The following is a 19,418-nucleotide window of genomic DNA, read 5'->3' on the forward strand; positions in this document are numbered from 1 at the left end:
GGTGAAGCGAGGGCCTGGTCAAGGCAGTTAATGGTGCTGCAACTGTACTGTAGCCCCGGATATGTTTGGGGGTCCTGGGTAGGGGCCAGTGACGCACAGCTTTGAGCTTCTGAGGATCCATGGCCACACCCTGGGGCGAGATGACAAAACCCAGGAACGTGGTGGAGTGCTCGTGGAAAGCACATTTTTCCAGCTTGCAGTACAGTTGGTGAGCGAGCAATCTCTTAAGAACCGCCCGAACATGTTGGATGTGCTCCTTGAGGTAATGGGAATAAATGAGGATATCGTCCAGGTAGACGAACACCCATCGGCCCAGCATGTCTCTGAGGACGTCATTAATAAATTGTTGGAAGGCCGAGGGTGCGTTGCAGAGTCCAAAGGGTATGACCAGGCTCTTGTAGTGTCCAGTGGGTGTGATGAACGCCGTCTTCCACTCATCGCCCTCTCTGATACGCACCAAGTTGTAAGCGCTCCGGAGGTCCAACTTCGTGAAAATGGTGGCACCAGAGAGGGCGTCCAGGGCAGAGTTGGTGAGTGGCAGCAGATGTCGGTTCTTTATTGTGATCTTGTTTAGCCCCCGATAGTCGACACATGGGCGAAGTTCGCCCCCTTTCTTCTTCACGAAGAAAAACCCCGCGGCGGCTGGTGAGGAGGAGGGCTGGATGGTACCGTGGCGCAGGGCGTTGGCGACGTACTCCTCCATAGCCTATGTCTCGGTGGTTGATAGAGAGTAGAGATGGCCGCGGGGGGGGGGGCGGAGCCTGGCTGAAGTTTAATCGCCAGGTCGTATGGGCGATGAGGTGGTAGGTGAGTGGCTCTTTTTTTGCAGAACACTTCAGCCAGGTCTCGATACTCAGGTGGAATGGCGTCGGGGTCGACGTCGGGGGCCTCGGACTCCTTGGAACACGTCCCAGCCGGTGCCCGGAGGCAGAGCTCGGTGCAGGTCGGCCCCCACTGAAGGATCCGGTTCTGTGCCCATGAGATGAGAGGGTCGTGCTGCAGTAACCAGGGATAACCGAGGATGACCGGAGGTGATGAGATAGGTGTGAGGAAAAACTGGTCTGGTGAGTGATGGGGCTAGATGACAGGGGCCGACCGTCGACGGATGTGATGTGAAGCGGCTGGGATAACGCCTTGATCTTTACCCCCATTTCTTTGGCATACGTGGAGTCAATGAAGTTCCCCGCGGCACCGGAATCGATGAACGCGGTACTTCGGACCCGTTTGTGGCCAAATTGGAGGGTTACCTGAACCGTGAGACGCGAAGTGGTGGTGTGGGTGGTGGTGGAGAGGTGGATGGCGCCCGGTGAGTCTCTCCCCCTGCACACCGGGGCTGCGCGTTTCCCGGGCGTAGCGGGCAGATCGCCCGGTGATGGGCCGCTGACCCACAATAGGCACACAGACCTTCTCGGAACCGGCGTTCTCGTTCTGTCACGGTTAGGGAGGCGCGTCCTAATTGCATGGGTTCCCCGGCTCCAGTGTTAACCACTGCAGGAGGTGAAGGTCCGACGAGTTCAGTGATGGCGGGAGTGAAGGTGGTGGATGGTCGAGGTGACGTGTAGGCGTGGGTTGGAGCAGGCGGCAGGGTCCTCGGGGCTGGCTTCGGACGAGAGAGGAGGCGCTGGTCGATGCGGAGGGCGAGCTGGATTAGCCCCTCCAGTGTGGCGGGGAGTTCTCGTCCGGCCAGTTCATCCTTGATGCGTGAAGCCTCAAGGATGAATCCTTGAGCGCAGCGTCTCCCCAGGCTGTCTGTACTGCGAGGGTGCGGAATTCGGCAGTATAGCGACTCACGGACAATCCTCCCTGCCGCAGGTGGAGCTTTGTGTCGGTCTCCACCTCGCCCGCAGGATGTTCGAAGGTGAGTCTGAGCTGGCTGGTGAATTCGTTGTAAGAATGGGCGGTATCGGTGTCTGCTCGAAGCACTGCCGTGGCCCAATCAGCTGCCTGCCCGGACAACAACGATACGAGAAGAGCAATGCGAAGCCGATCGGTGGAGTACTTGGTGGCGTTGAACTCAAACACCAGATCTAATGCTGTCAAGAACACATTACATCTCCCGTCCGTGCCGTCCCATTTATCTGGTAGAGCTAGAAAGACATCTGAAGGGGGGGGAGGCGGCGCGGCGGCCCCCGCGACGGGGGGCCGGCTCGCCGCGTCAGCAACAGCCGCGCGGAGATCCGGAGCTTCAAGGCCGCAACGTCTTGGAAGCTCTGGCGCAAAGTAGCGAGCTCTCCGGTTAGCTGATTGATGAGCGCGGCATGCTGATCCACCACACCGCAGAGACGCACATGCTCCGCTGGGTTCACCGCGGTAGGCTCAGTCATTCTGTCAAGAACTAACCTGAGATGACCAGAAGACGTAGCTTTAGCGGTTAGCCCTGTGTAGCGTGACTGGTAAACCCAAACGCAGAGTGACACGGATAGGCAGGATAATCACGCAGTTAGTCTAAGGACTCTCACGATTGGGGAGCAAGGGAAAGACACAATCTAACCCGCGTCCTATAAATACACACTCAGCAAGAAAGCGAAGCCAAAAAGGTGAGTACTCACAGTTAGATGACCGCAAACGAGGCAACATCGGACAACTCAATGACTGAGCGTTGTACTGTGGTTTGTTTACTCCTTTTATACTTCCTGGTTCGCGACCGCATTACTTCCGGGTCCTAGTGCCGGTCGCGGCTTGAGTGTGCATGACATAAGGTAATGCGTTTTAAAGATAAATTTAGGAAAATAGAGTCAAGCAACAGTATTTACAGTAAAATGTATTGTAACGATGCGGCTCGCGCGAGGGGCAGAGCCACGCATAAACTGTTGAGAACGAGCACGCGGAGTTCTGAACAGGCAAAGGCGCAGACATTTATACACGCGGTTGCCAGGCAACGCCGGCGTCTGTCAATCAGCCTGAACGAGCCAAACCTGGCAGCGTGTTAGTATAAGGGTCCTGATCGGTATGAGGGATTAGGGCCAAGACCAATAACCACTCTCTCTCTCTCTCTCTCTCATAAATCCTCGGTAAGGGTATAGTTTTTGTTTTGTTTTCCAGAGCCCCGTCCGTTCTTACGTAGACTGCAGAGTTCTGTTTATTTTGTGTTTTCAGTTTTCATTTGTTTTATTTTTAGTTTTATAATTAATAATCCCACGCCATCTTTAAACGGGAAGGTCTTCCCGTGCCTGTCATGAGCACTTTCACAACTCCTATTTCACTGACCCCCCTTTAAAGCCCTGCGTCAGGGCTCTTATCATAAAAACACCTCGTGGTGCGGCTCTCCATACCGCACCCCATAACATGTATATGTTATATTTAGTAAACACATAAATGAAATGTACTCACTGTTTATGGTTATGCAGCTCCACAATTAGCACATCTTTCAGCTTTTTCCTTTCCATTTATGTCTTCATCCCTTGGAGTCTCCTCCTCCTGCACCACTCTCTCATCCAGTATCTTAAAAGAGCAAACAACTGCAGTCCCACCTACTGGCAACTTGCCATAAATAACATCATATTTCCTAGAAACTGAAAATAAATAAATACTGAGTTCAAATTTTGTCCAAAAGAAGATAATTAGTAAATCTTATTAACAATTAAAAATAATTATCTTGTAACTTAATAATTACCCAACCATCCATGTTTACACACTTCCCATAACTTGTCATAAAATTATTATATAATTCTATATCATTTTTGCATTTATGTTCACAAATGGGGAGAGGAGAACACACTTTTGGAACAAACATTATTTGTTAAAATTCAAAACCAACAGACAACTTTTCTGTAATATCTGCAACCAAGTCCAATTTCAGTTGTTCAGAGGAAACATATTACACCTGGCCACACATCTTTATTTACCTTCTAAAGGTATGAGAAGCATGAAAAGAGGAAAGTGAAAAGAGAAAAGTAAATGTAGAAAAGTGAAAGGAGAAAAGAGAAAGGGTAGGATCAAAGGATCAAATTGGAAGGAGTAGAGTGAAATAAGGAATGTAAAATGTGAAAGAAAATAAAAGAATAAAAAGATTTGTAAAAGGAGAGAAAAGAGGAAAATGTGGAAGTATAACTAAGGACAATTAGTTTCTTAGTTGTTGATTCCCACTGTATTGCAGAAGGCTTTGTGTTTAGTATTAGACTTTGTTCAAGTGTACACACAACCTAGATCACCCAAACAACTGACCCAGTGTAATAAAATAATTGTGTAAAAAATGTTATTTTCTATTCTCTTGCTCTCCTCCTCATAGATTGGATATTAACGTGTTAAATCGTCTGTGCTGCTATCTTCCTATCACATCTTGCATCTGTTCTTAAAGGTGCTAACGCTCCCACTCTCACCTTCTCATTCACTTTTTATGTCTCTCGCTCTCTCTCTCTCTCTCTCTCTCTCTCTGTGTCTCCTCCCCTCTTCCCCTAACTTGAGCCAACATCTCCTGTTTTGTCTCTGGACGGACACCTATCTAACTTCCACTCTTGAAAAAGAGGTTTATGATCTTTTTAGTAACCTATGTTGATGGCACAGGTGTTTGCTTAGCATATAGAACCCCTATCTATGTCCTGTTAATAGACAGAGACCTTTCTGATAGACAACATGTGTGTGTGTGTTTGACTGAGTCTCTCCTGGAGTAAGAAAAGCTTATCAAAGCACAGAAGCAACTTTAAAGTTTACTTTTCGCAGCAACGGTTTTGCCTATCCAGAGGATGTCTTTTCAATCAGAATGTGTATACTGATCAGCCACAGCATTAAGACACAAAACATCATGCCCCATATTATGTGGGTTCCCTGTGTGCTACCAAGCCATTACTTCACAAGACCTTTGGGGTTGTGCTGCTCCTTTAGCAGTGGATCCTTTGGATGATGTGAGTTGCAAGGTGAAGACGCATGGATTAAACTTTCTTGTCCAGTGCATTCCGCGGATGCTTGGTCAGATTGATAACAACAACTATAAATTCTTTGCCTCTTACACTGATCGGCCATAAAATCATTACTAGGAAGACACTGCGACAAAAAGACAGCTCCGGAAACGCGTTCATCATCACCGAGCATGACGTGAGAAGAGCCTTCAAGAGAGTAAACACCAGGAAAGCAGCAGGACCAGACGGCATCTCAGGCCGTATTCTCAGAGCCTGCGCAGACCATCTAGCACCAGTGTTCACTGAGATATTTAACATCTCCTTATCTCAGTCGGTGATCCCTACATGCTTCAAAGAGTCTTTCATTGTTCCTGTCCCGAAGAAACCACATCATGCCTCTCCCAATGACTATCGCCCTGTAGCCCTCACCTCAGTAGTGATGAAGTGCTTTGAACGCCTAGTCAGAGACTTCATAATTTCTTTACTACCAGACACACTAGACCCACTACAGTTTGCATACCGCCAGAACCGTTCCACAGACAATGCAATCTCTCATCTCCTCCACACATCACTCACTCACCTGGACACTAGGAAAGGGAATTATGTTAAAATGCTCTTCATCGACTACAGCTCTGCATTTAATACCATAATTCCCTCCACACTCACCACCGAGCTGGAGCACCTGGGACTCAGCTCATCAATGTGTCAGTGGATCTCCAATTTTCTGACTGGCAGACCACAGGCAGTAAGGATGGGCGGACATGTCTCAGCCTCACTCACTCTCAGCACTGGAGCCCCCGAGGGTTGTGTTCTGAGCCCCCTGCTGTACTCTTTGTACACCCACGACTGCGTGGCCACTACCAGCTCCACCGCCATCATAAAAGTTTGCTGACGACACTGTCATTTTGGGCCTGATCACCAACAATGATGAGTCGGCCTACCTAGAGGAGATTGGAAATCTGGAGAACTGGAGCCAGAGGAATAATCTCCTCCTGAACGTCAGCAAGACAAAGGAGCTGATTGTGGACTTTTGTACAAAGCAGGAGAGAAACTACCAGACCCCCATCATCAACAGGAGCCCAGTGGAGAGAGTGGACAGCTTCCAATACCTCAGTGTTCACATCACGCTGGACCTGTCATGGTCTTGTCACATTAACACCGTGGTGAAAAAGGCCCGGCAGCGTCTTTACCACCTTAGACGCTTGAGAGACATAAGACTGCCCTCCAAGGTTCTCAGGAATTTCTACTCCTGTACCATAAAGAGCATCCTAACGGGAAACATCACGACCTGGTTTGGAAACAGCACCATGCAGGACAGACGAGCTCTACAGAGGGTGGTGCGATCACCTGAGCGCATCATCCGCACCGAGCTCCCTGACCTGCACTCGATCTACAGCAAGCGGTGCTGGACCAAGGCCAGGAAGATCGTGAAGGACCTCAGCCATCCCAACGATGGACTGTTCACTCTGACATCAATGTCAAATCAATCATGGACACATTCATGCAATACATATTTACATATCTGAAACCATTGCACATGTCACTTTCATAAGTCACTTTAAACAATACATGTTTATATACATCTGCCATTTTGCACATGATACTTTGCCACTTTAAAACATTTTAATGCCACTTTAAAACATTTTAAAATGTATATATATATATATATATATATATATATATATATATATATATATATATATATTTCCCCTCATATTCCTATATTTCCATATTTTGTAATATTTTTATTATGCCCTTATTTGTACAGTTTGTTTATTTTACTAGTTACATTTATTTTCTTTTGTATTTTATTTCTTTTTATTAATATTTATTCCTTATATATAGTTTTTATTTTCTTTTTAAGGTCACCGGCGGTCGTACAAGCATTTCACTGCATATCGTACTGTGTATGACTGTGTATGTGACAAATAAAATTTGAATTTAATTTGATACCAGCTGCCTAATATAGAGTATGTCCCGCTTTTGCCACCAAAAAGCCTTGACCCCTTGAGGCATAGAATTTATTAGCCCTCTGAAGGTATGCTGTGGTATCTGACATTAAGCCTTCATTAGCAGATACTGTACTTCAAGTCCTGTAAGTCACATGGCCTCTATAGATCTGACTTGTTTTTCCAGGAGTATTTAAAGGCTGAGTAAACACATCAAACTTTCTTGTGTTACCAAACCATTCTTGAATCTTGCTTGCAGTGTGTCTGGGCACATTATCGCCTTGAACGAGACTTCTGTCATCAATAAGTACTGTTTACATGTAGTGGTGTACTAAGTCTGCAACAATGTTTAAGTAGGTGGTACACACTGAAGTCAAATCCACATGAATAGCAGGACCCAAGGTTGCCCAGTAGAACATTGCCCAAAGCATCACACTGCCTCTGCCCACTTGCCTTTTGCCCATAGTGCATCCTGAGGGGCATGTGGTGGGAAAATTTAAAGCGTAACCTTATATGGTAAAAAAAAAAAATGTACATTTTTTGTAATGAAAAAAAAAATGTACATGTGTACATGACAAATTGTCCAAGCTTAAGGTGTTACTTAGCAGTTATAGTGATGACAGAATGGCTTGCAACATAACTGCTAGAGCAACAAGTTCCCCTTGGAGGGGAGGTTTACAAGGTAGGGGACCCATCACTTCAACAATAAAAATATATGTACAAAATATCATTCATCACACCTGTCCACCTTCTTCCGACGTGCCCATTGTAGGTATTTTTGGCAGTGAAAACAGGTCAGCATGGACATCCTGCCTGGTCTACCACTACACAGCCCCATACGCAACAACCAGTGATACACTGTATGTTTTGACACCATACACCCAAAAGCCACGGCCTGTGGGGGAAACTGAGGTACCACAGCAATAGTCAAAACCCAGAACTGTGCTTAAAGCTGTGTATTCAGTAGTGATGGGTCGTTCATAAATGATTTGTTTATTTTGAACAAATCTTAAATGTGATTCAGGAAGAACGAGTCAACTCGGGGAATAATTTGTTTAGTCACCCATGTGGAATATCATAGATTTTGTACAGGAATTAGTTTATCTGTTTCCAGTCTTCGGGTTTCATCACATGGCAGCCCCATAAGCGTAACCAATGCAGTTATTCTCCAAAAAGAATTGATTTATTCATCTCAAGTTTTTGATTTGTCCTTTTAATGTCTTTGTCTATTAGTGTTAGGGTTAACCCCCTATAGGGCGCCTTGCACCCAGAGACTCTTTTTGTGTTTTTTCTTATTGCATCTGTTCTGGTCAAACTGCTATTTTGTTATACTGCTGGTGTGAAATGCTGTTTGGTTTTGTTCAGTTCATAGTTTCTGTGTTTTCATAGATTCATGTTTGGTTTGCTTATATTTAGTTACTTTGTTTGTTTTCCTTATAATATTAAAAATCTTTACGTCTTAACCTCTGCGATTATGCCTCGCCTACAACCCCACCAAATCCCTGACAATCAGTAAACAAATTATATAATACAATATAAGAGGCCTACAATTACAAAGTAGTTATAGTTTGTATAATTTTGAGTTTGCTGGTATAATAATTGTATTTCCTTGGGAGAGTTCAGGAGTGCTAATTGTAAACTAAAGAACCAGGTAAATAATGAATTTATCTTTTCTTTTTCTTATAACATTATATTTTTGTCTTGTTTGTTGTGTGTTCAACGTTTGCATAAGTAATAGATGTTAGCGAAGTAACATGTAGCATTGTAATTGCATGTTGCAAAAAATGAAAAAAAAAAAAAAGATTAGTTAATTTTGCTAAATGAGACTCAAAGATCCAAGTTGGTAAAATGATCTAAACTTCCCATCACTAGTAATCAGGCAAATTAGTCTGCAATAACCAATACAGTGGGTATAGAACTCATGCTGCAAAGAAACACCAAATAAAAGGATATCACCACTTCCATGCTTTATGGTAGTATAATGCATCATGGTACTATAATGCTGGTCACCTTACTGATGCTGGTCCCCAGCATACCAGCACCAAAACACAACATATGCTGTTAACATATGCTTCAAGATGGCGCCGGGGAGGTCGGCTGCCGTCACGACTGCTCCGACCACCTTTTCTTTGTTTTTGTTCTTTAAGTTAGTTTACAGCATTTTAAAACCGGCAAAATTACCACCATGGGGTACATTAGTTATGATAGAGACACTCTTGTTTCTATTGGTATACAATGTACTCACAATTCGACGTTTTTAACTCCGGATCCGAGCTGGCCGAGTGAGATCCTGAGGGACAACAAAGGACGCGACGCGAAGCGGCGGCCTCGAGGGAAACGAGCCGGCGTCAGGAACAGGCTGAGAGCCCGTGCACACCGCACACCTCTGCCTAGCATCCTGCTCACCAACGTCCAGTCACTGGAAAACAAGCTCGATGACCTCAGGGCCAGGGTAAAGTTCCAGAGAGACATTCGGGACTGCAATCTCCTCTGCTTCACCGAGACATGGCTGAACCCAGCGGTGCCGGACCACGCCATCCAGCCGGCCGAGTTCTTCTCGGTTCACCGCATGGACAGGACGCGGGACTCGGGGAAGTCAAGGGGAGGCGGCGTGTGTTTAATGGTGAACAGCAGCTGGTGCAACAGCGCGAGCGTTGTTCCTCTCACACGCTCCTGCACACCAAACCTGGAACTACTGTCCATCATGTGTCGTCCTTTTTATCTACCTCGGGAGTTTACATCGGTCATAATCAGCGCCGTTTATATTCCACCACAAGCGGACACGGACACTGCCTTATGCGAGCTGCATGAGGCACTCACACAACAACAAACACAACACCGGGACGCGCTTATTGTGGCGGGGGATTTTAACAGCGCCAACCTCAAACGCGCAGCGCCGAACTTTTATCAGCACATCACCTGCCCCACCAGGGGCGAAAGGACACTGGACCACTGCTATACAACGGTCAAGGACGGCTACAAGGCACAATCTTGTCCACCGTTTGGTAAATCCGACCACGCCGCCATCTTCCTCATGCCAAAATACAAACAAAGGCTGAAACAGGAAGTTCCGGTTCAGAGGGAGGTCGCGTGCTGGACGGACCAATCGGTGGCCGCGTTACAGGACGCACTCGATGACGCAGACTGGGACATGTTCAGAAACAGCTCCGATGGTGACGTCAGCGTGTTTACGGAAGCGGTTGTGGGATTCATCGGGAAACTAGCGGACGATACCGTAGAAAAAAGACTATTAAAACGTTTCCCAACCAGAAGCCGTGGGTGGATAAAACCATTCGCGACGCTCTGAGATCTCGCACCGCTGCCTACAACACGGGACTCGCGTCGGGGGACATGGAACCATACAAGGCTGCGTCATACAGCGTCCGGAAGGCGGTGAAAGAGGCAAAGCAGCGCTACGGGAGAAAACTAGAGTCACAACTCCAACAGAGTGACTCTAGGAGCCTGTGGCAGGGATTAAGGACAATAACGGATTATAAAACACCAACATCCGGTATGATAAACGCAGACGTGACTCTGGCAGATGAGCTGAACACTTTCTATGCTCGCTTCGAGGCTGCAGCTAAAGACGCTAGTGATGCTAATGCTAGCAGCGCTAACGGCTGCAGACAGGAAGTCATTGCCAGCACCGGAAGCGCGTTCATCATCTCAGACCATGACGTGAGGAGAGCCTTCAAGAGAGTGAACACCAGGAAAGCAGCAGGACCAGACGGCATCTCAGGCCGTATTCTCAGAGCCTGCGCAGTCCAGCTAGCACCTGTGTTCACTGAGATATTCAACATCTCTTTATCTCAGTCGGTGATCCCCACATGCTTCAAAGAGTCCATCATTGTTCCTGTCCCAAAGAAACCTCATCCTGCTTCCCTCAATGATTATCGCCCTGTAGCCCTCACCTCAGTAGTGATGAAGTGCTTTGAACGCCTGGTCAGAGACTTCATCATCTCTTCACTACCAGACACACTAGACCCACTACAGTTCGCTTATCGTACAAACCGTTCCACGGACGATGCAATCTCTCATCTCCTCCATACATCTCTCACTCACCTGGACACTCGGAGGGGGAATTATGTGAAAATGCTCTTCATCGACTACAGTTCTGCATTTAATACCATAATTCCCTCCACACTTACCACCAAGCTGGAGCACCTGGGACTCAGCTCATCAATGTGTCAGTGGATCTCCAATTTTCTGACTGGCAGACCACAGGCAGTAAGGATGGGCGGACATGTCTCAGCCTCCCTCACTCTCAGCACTGGAGCCCCCCAGGGTTGTGTTCTGAGCCCCCTGCTGTACTCTCTGTACACCCACGACTGCGTGGCCACTACCAGCTCCACCGCCATCATCAAGTTCGCTGACGACACTGTTGTGGTGGGCCTGATCACGAACAATGATGAGACGGCCTACCTGGAGGAGGTTGGAAATCTGGAGAACTGGTGCCAGAGAAACAATCTCCTCCTGAACGTCAGTAAGACAAAGGAGCTGATAGTGGACTTTAGTACAAAGCAGGTGAGGAACTACCAGACCCCCGTCATCAACAGGAGCCCAGTGGAGAGAGTGGACAGCTTCAGATACCTCGGTGTTCACATCACGCAGGACCTGGCATGGTCCTGTCACATCAACACCGTGGTAAAAAAGGCCCGGCAGCGTCTCTACCACCTCAGACGCTTGAGAGACTTTAGACTGCCCTCCAAGGTGCTCAGGAATTTCTACTCCTGCACCATAGAGAGCATCCTGACGGGAAATATTACGACCTGGTTCGGGAACAGCACCATGCAGGACAGACGAGCTCTACAGAGGGTGGTGCGATCAGCTGAGCGCATCATCCGCATCGAGCTCCCTGACCTGCACTCAATCTACAGCAAGCGGTGCTTGACCAAGGCCAGGAAGATCGTGAAGGACCTCAGCCACCCCAATAACGGACTGTTTATTCTGTTGCGGTCTGGGAAGCGATTCCGCTCCTTGAAGGCCAACACAGAGAGACTGAGGAGGAGCTTCTTCCCGCAGGCGATAAGGTCTCTCAACCACAACCACACCACTATGCAGAACTAACAATCTTTTCATCTTTTTCATAATTGATCAAATCTATCAATCTTCTTACATCCATGAACACTATGGACAATTACATGCTCACCTTCCTTCATATATACACTACATGTCGTACGTTTACATCCTGGACCATTGCACAAAGACACTTTAATAACTTTGCACACCTACCTTCACAACTACACTACATTTTACAGTTTTACGTTTACATCCTGGACCAGTGCACAAAGACACTTTAATAACCTCTGCACAAAGTCACTTTGTTCTATGCATATTTGCACACACAGCACAGTATATTTCAATTTGTACAGTAGATTTCTATTTTTGCACATCATATTTCTATTTTTATTTTTAGTTCTATTTTTTCCTAGCACATTTCTATATTTCTATTTTTATTTTTAGTTCTATTTTTCCTAGTTTAATTTAATTTTTTATTTAATTTCTATCGTATTTCTTTTATTCACATTTATCTCTTATTTGTAAACTTTAATTCTCTTCTAGGGTCAATGGCAGTCGTATAATGCATTTCACTACATTTCGTACTGTGTATGTTTGTGTATGTGACAAATAAAATTTGAATTTGAATTTGAATATCATTGCTGGTCAAGCTACGTGGTTTCGCACTGTGGCCGTAAGTACGGTTCATTATGAATCAGTGCGAGTTTTGGCGCCGTGATTATATTTCCATCTTTCCACGTGAGGTCTGAGCAGGTCAAGAAGCTCCATAATCTGTTGCCTTGGAAGGTGAAACTTTTTTAAGATAGCCAGCTCAGGCAAAATATGAAAAGGGCTAAAGTTTTGCCCAAAGGAAAAATTTACATGACCCACACGGCTCCGCGGACGGCGTCTTCGGTTTAGCACAACAACATGCTGTATTGCTGCCAAATTGTTTGCCACCTGTTCAATATGAAAAGTGATTGGAAATTTTAATGCATTAGTCACATTATAAAATAGACTAATTAAAAGTCACTCTATTAGTTCTTTAATAATAATTTAGTTATGCTGTTATAGTTAGTCCTCTCGGAGTCTCTACTTGCACTCTACACTAAATATACACTAACGTTCAAAAGTTTTAGAACGCTTTCTAACTTCATGACGGTTCCTGATTTTTATTTCTTTCTACACTGTAAAGGCTGAAGGCATCCAAAAAATTTATTAATCTCCTTTGAACAGTTAATGGTGAGATGTTTCTGCTACTTCTGCTCTGTAAAGACTTCATAACGCCTCTAATCTGAGGTGCTGTTAATTGGTCATTTTTCAGGCTGATAACTCTAAATGAACTTCTCGTCTGCGGCAGAGGTAGGTTTTGGTCTCGCCCTCCTGGAACGGCCTTCATGAGAACGAGTTTCATTATGGTGCTTGACGGATTCTGCAAATGCACTTGACAATACTGTTCTTGCAAGAACTATTACAGAAAGGCTGACCTCTGTGTCTTAAAATAACAACTAACTTTTTTTTTTTTTCTTGTTGGTACGTAATTACCTAATTCCATATGTGTTATTTTATAGTTTTGAAATCCCCAGTATTGTTGTAGAATGTAGAAAATTAATCACTAAAAAAAAAGTGTTTTAAAACTTTTAAACGGTAGTGTACATTCACATTATACATTATGTGACTGCGACCATACCTAACTGTTATGTCTCCTCTTCTACTCTCCCCTCTTCTGTTCTCTCTCCCCCTCTCTCTTTTTCTCTCTCTGTCAAGCTACACATGTCGTTCCTGAGCTGCCAGTGATCCAGACTCCCTCTGCCCTCCGGACCTGTCTGACCCATCCTGGTGCCCCGCTTCTGGTTGGAGATCTCGTCGCATGGATGCCCCGTGTGTCTCTTTGGAATGCGTCTGGTGTCTGGGGATGGTTTCACTTTACCATAAAGACGGTTCTGGCCTCGACTGGTGTTGACAGCTGTTTCTCTGAGGACTTGACTTGGCTGCGGTTGCTCGATAGTTCAAGATTGCAGTTGTCTCCAATAACTTCTTGGACTCCATATTTACATCAATTAACATCAACTGTTATAGCTGAACTGGCTGCCACATAACACACTGTATAAATGCAGATCAATTCCTGCTTTCTGTTTCACTCTGGTTCCTCTCAAGGTTTCTTCCTATTACTCTAAGGGAGTTTTTCCTTGCCACTGTCGCCCTGCGGCTTGCTCACCAGGGACAATCTGCTCATCTTGATTTATTTACACTTACATTTCATACAGACTTAAATAATTCTTTTGATTGTGTAAAGCTGCTTTGCTACAATGACAATTGTTAAAAGCGCTATACAAATAAAATTAAATTGAAATGAAATCAAATAAAATTCTTAAACAGGCCTACAGTATATTCCATAATTAATACGACTTTGATAACGTGCCATAATGTTCTTGCATACACCGCTGATTTATAAAGACTGCTGCACAGTCGCCGCGACTAACGTTTTGAGCTGAAACAATGCTTCAGACCAACCTTACAAACATGTGACTTGGTATTATGTGTGTTTGTGCAAATTATGTAATACACTTCAAGAGTTAATTGATGGCCTTTAGTTTGATAATGTTGCACAGTTTGGTGGTGAATTCATGTGTAAAAATGAAATTATTTATGCTCCCAGAACCATGCCATAACACTTTAAATTCCATAAATTGCCTTTTCAATCAAAGCGAAAAAACCTCCATATATGTGATAGCCCAGTAATTCTGTACAACCCCAGATCATACCATTGCCTCCAGAGACTTGTACAGTAAAATTTGTGTTTGTGTTTTCTCCTGATGAGTTTCACTAACAAGTGGTTTACTTATGGCCACACAGCTGTTTAGTCCCAATCCAGTTCTCATCATATTGTGCATATGGAAATGCTCTTGCTTTCACTTGACTTCAGCACAGTCCTTACAGGTTTTATTAGTGTATCAGACAGTTCCCAACCCAATTCCGGTAATTTCAAATCCCTTTAACTGTTTTCGGTTCTTGATGGTCAATAATCTGAAGTGGTGACTTTTTTTGGCTGGTCAGTGTACAGTATAAGCTCTAACAAACAAACAAATAATAATAATAATAATAATAATAATAATAAAACATTTGTTTTTTCGAAATTTTTCTTTATTTATGTATAACTATCTTGGTAAATTCATAGTTTATTTTGAGCAGAAAATAAAATAAGCCAACCAAATATTTGAGTATTGAATTGATTGATTGTATGTGTGTAGATGTTTGCATTTGTCTGTCAGGACTGATTGTACAAGCAAAAGCTGCAGAATTGGACAGATTTGGGACAGACCCACATGATTTAAGTTTCATTACCATATATTTCATTCTCATATCTTCACAATCTCATTTCCAGTCCTCACTAAGTCATATCTCTGGCAATTCTCTATAGTCATATACAGTAATGCATGCCGATCTTTATTTTCTCAGATGGATGTGTGCAGTGTCAATGTGGGCATCCCATTAAATGCCATTTACCCAGTGATGAACTACTCTGAATCCATCACGCAAGATTCACTTACTGACATGTTCATCCTCACAGCATTGAGAGATATTCTAAATATTGCCAATGACTATGTGGAACGTGAGTTGGAAAAAGATGACTAAGTATAAAATGAAATGTGGTCACAGTCAACCTTTGTCTACTGTATTATTTTTTTAAATAATCCTCTTTTTAGGTGTAAAATTTAGGTGTAGGTTTAAAAAAAATGTTTTAATTAAATTTAGATTTCTTATACAAACTGTACATGGCAACATGGAAAATAGTTATAATCTTTCATTATAGCTCTTCTACCTTGTGATATTATCAATCTGGTATAAAAGACCCATTGGTAAATGGTAAAAATATACTTTGTAATAAAATCCTACTCACTGATGATATACTGTGGAGTATTTTTTGGCCTATGAGAAAGCCTTACTTTGGATCAGAAGCCGAGGCCGAATGGTTTGAGAATAGGCCTTTTGCTATGTAGTATGTATGGAATTACCTTTGAAGGGATAACACTTCTGTATGAAGACTTAATAATGAAAAAATATTTCTCAAATTTATGTCTGCTTGTATCTTTATTAGAAAGAAAATCAAAAAATAACTTTTCAATCTAACATGGCGATCATTATTGGCTGACTGACAATAAACTGTACATGGAAGAAATCACTTACTTCCTTGTAAAAACTGACAAAACTGTGGAAAAAGTGTGGATCAAACTCATTATTTAGCTGAGACTGAAGCTGGTGGTGGTAAAAAAAAAAGCATGCGACAAAAGAAAGAAAAGAAAATGTCCAGATGCTAAATTCAAAAGAAAAAAGCATTGAGTTTTAAAAGCACACAGTTTGCTAATGGAAGTTGAAGAAACCAATAAGGTAGCTGAGACGGCACTAAAGTGTAACATCGCCCCCTGGTGATCGAGGTAAATCAGGTGTGCAGCTGAAATTCCGATGATGATTCTTAAATAATAAACGGAAAAGCTATATAACTTAGACGCTTATACAAACGCGGCAAAGATACGAAAAGGCCATAATACAGTAGGCATACCTCAGTAACAACACCGGTAATCATGTCACTTTATTTACTGTTATTTTTGCTTTATTTATTAATATTACCTATGCTATGGCCACTCTAGTGTAGGGGACAAAAATGCCTTCACTCATTTTCGTCACAGTGGTTAAGATCAATCAGAGCATCATTAGCAACATTCACAATCTGGTCAAATGCTTTGAGGATCAGAACATCCATGTTAACATCTGTGTCCAACTCCTCATGGTAGTTCTTCACTGGAAAAATGTTGTTCATTGGAACACCCAGCAGATTGCTACACTGTTGCATCTAAAAAAAAAAGAAGTAATAATTACAATAATAATCATAATTTAAAATTAATACATTTACAACTAGGCCCTTAAATCAGTGGAAAAAGCTACTTGCAAAACAAAACTGTTTTTAACTCTTTAGTCCCTTCAGAACTTTTGCTGGTTATACTTGATAGTAGTCTCCCAATAAGAGGTAAATTGAGAATTAGACACTTTTATAATTTACAGGAATTTTCATGAAAAAAGAAATCTTGTTGATTGTAAAAGTCTTTTTTTCTTTGGAGACCAAAATGTGGGAACATGGATCTGTTTTTTAAAGAGCTAAATAATTAGAGAAAAACTTTTTATTTTATTTTATATTAATTGTAAATTGTAAATTTTATAAATAGTTTTTATATTTATTTAAAATATATATGTTATATTATATATTAGGTTATACCTGTGTATATATACTGAACAAAAATATAAACGCAACACTTTTGTTTTTGCTCCCATTTTTTATGAGATGAACTCAAAGATCTGAAACATTTTCTACATACACAAAATATCCATATCTTTCAAATATTGTTCACAAATCTGTCAAAATCTGTGATAGTGAGCGCTTCTCCTTTGCCGAGATAATCCATCCCACCTCACAGATGTGCCATATCAAGATGCTGATTAGACAGCATGATTATTGCACAGGTGTGCCTTAGACTGGCCACCTGTAAAAGGCCACTTTGAAAGGTTCAGTTGAATCACACAGCACAATGCCACAGATGTCGCAAGTTTTGAGGGAGTGTGCAATCGGCATGCTGACAGCAGGAATGTCCACCAGAGCTGTTGCTCATGAATTGAATGTTCATTTCTCTACCATAAGCCGTCTCCAAAGGTGTTTCAGAGGATTTGGCAGTACATCCAACCAGCCTCACAACCGCAAACGACGTGTAACCACACCAGTCCAGGTCCTCCACATTCAACATGTTCACCTCTATGATTGTCTGAGACCAGCCACTCGGACAGCTGCTGAAACAATCGGAGTGCATAACCAAAGAATTTCTGCACAAACTGTCAGAAACGTCTCAGGGAAGCTCATCTGCATGCTTGTCGTCCTCATTGGGTTCTCGACTTGACTCCAGTTCTTTATCGTAAAGGATTTTGACAGATTTGTGAACAATATTTGAGAGATATGGTTATTTTGTTTATGTAGAAAACGTTTTAGATCTTTGAGTTCATGTCATTAAAAATGAGAGCAAAAACAAAAGTGTTGTGTTTATATTTTTGTTCAGTATATATATATATATATATATAAAAGTTACATTCAAATTATACACCATTAATTAAATAATTACCAGTTCTTTGACCTTATTACTGGTGTAGACTTTAGTCAGGTCCTCTTTAACCAGTGGGCAGGCTGCATCCACTTTTGTCATGATGATTACTTGAGGCATATCTGTAAAATAAAAAAATAATCAATGACAGGATTTTCTTATTACTTAAAGTTAATGTTAATGTTATGGACAATCCATGAAGTTACTTTGTGTCATATTTTATGCCATAGCAGCTATATACAGTTATTTTTTATGTTTATCTCTTTTTACTCCCCTGAAGTTAATAAAACAAGAATTGCTGGTTGTCATGTTACAGAGAAAATGTCTGTAAACTCCTTCCTTAGAAAATGTCTGTAAACTCTATGAAGTCTGTTTGACCTCCAACTATTACAAAGTGCTATCAGCAAACACTCCTTCCATTAATGTTAAATAAATACACATCCTTTTATAAGAAGTTTTAAAGCTACTGTATTATAACAGGACTTACTATATTTTGAAGCCTCCTCACGGATCTTTTTCATCTTTTGAACAACCTTATCATCCATGCGCGACACATCATTAGCTGATATAATGTTGATCAGGCAGAAGGTTTGATCAGAAACCCTGGGATTGTATTTGTAGTTGTTGTCATCCTCGGACACGGGGTTAACAGGGTTAAACTGAAAGACATTAAAGGGATAAATATTACTCCCATTTTAAAAGTGTAAAAATATGTTACTGTTACTGCTGAACTACTCTTGTACTGTGCTGTTAACTATTCCAAAAATATCCTAACATATGATACAATATATATTAATGTTATAAAGTATAACAAATGATAAATGTAGGAGGGTCTCACTTTGTATCCTTCCTTCAGAAACCCCCTTAAGGCTGAGACAATGTCCTGTACATGTGCACCATGATTATCTGCAGGTTCAAGTCCCATGATATCATTGAAGACAAAAGGCAGAATGGAGTTGTCCTTTCCTCTGATGTTATGGGTTTTGTACTAAAAAACAAAGACACACATTGTTAACGATGGAATAAATGTTTAAAATTCTAGTTCAGGTTTACAATCATAATGTTGAACTGTGTAGTTCTGTGCCTCTACAGGAGCGAAGGTCCAGTTTAATAACATTTTGATATTGAAACATGAATGAATGGCAACTTGATGAAAGCCTTGCCTACAGAACTACACTGAGATGATGAAAACTTAAAGGAGGATTCAACTTAAGCAGAAAAAAATTTATATAAATGCCACTTGTGTGACTCCGGATAACATGTGACAAGTACTGAAGTACTTACAACTTTTGTGAAACTGGTTCCAGATGTTGCATCAACAAGAGCCCCAGAGGTGATTCGTCCTTGGAAAGCATCATTGATGGAATTTATAAAGCTGGACTTTCCTGCTCCGACTTCACCAACAATCAGAATTCTGACAAACTTAACATCAGGATTGCTGAGCTTAAAGTTCCTTAGTGTCTCTTCTAAATCATGTTTATTCCTATCACACA

General features: G+C 42.6%; 1 protein-coding gene across 2 annotated transcripts in view; it reads right to left on the minus strand.

Moving 5' to 3' along the window:
- Nucleotides 1-15,855: 15,855 nt before the first annotated feature.
- The window catches only part of LOC128506276 (interferon-induced protein 44-like), an 8,887-nt gene continuing 5,324 nt past the window's right edge, over nt 15,856-19,418 (minus strand). For both annotated transcript variants that reach the window (XM_053476647.1, XM_053476646.1), the window contains exons 4-8: nt 19,210-19,408; nt 18,764-18,913; nt 18,413-18,584; nt 17,947-18,047; nt 15,856-16,634 (exon numbers count right to left, since the gene is read on the minus strand). In XM_053476647.1, coding sequence (XP_053332622.1) covers nt 16,452-16,634; nt 17,947-18,047; nt 18,413-18,584; nt 18,764-18,913; nt 19,210-19,408 — 805 coding nt within the window. In that variant the 3' untranslated portion in view covers nt 15,856-16,451. The remainder of the gene's footprint in view (nt 16,635-17,946; nt 18,048-18,412; nt 18,585-18,763; nt 18,914-19,209; nt 19,409-19,418) is intronic.

The sequence above is a fragment of the Clarias gariepinus genome, chromosome 18, assembly GCF_024256425.1.
Source record: "Clarias gariepinus isolate MV-2021 ecotype Netherlands chromosome 18, CGAR_prim_01v2, whole genome shotgun sequence".
Classification (NCBI taxonomy): Eukaryota; Metazoa; Chordata; class Actinopteri; order Siluriformes; family Clariidae; genus Clarias; species Clarias gariepinus.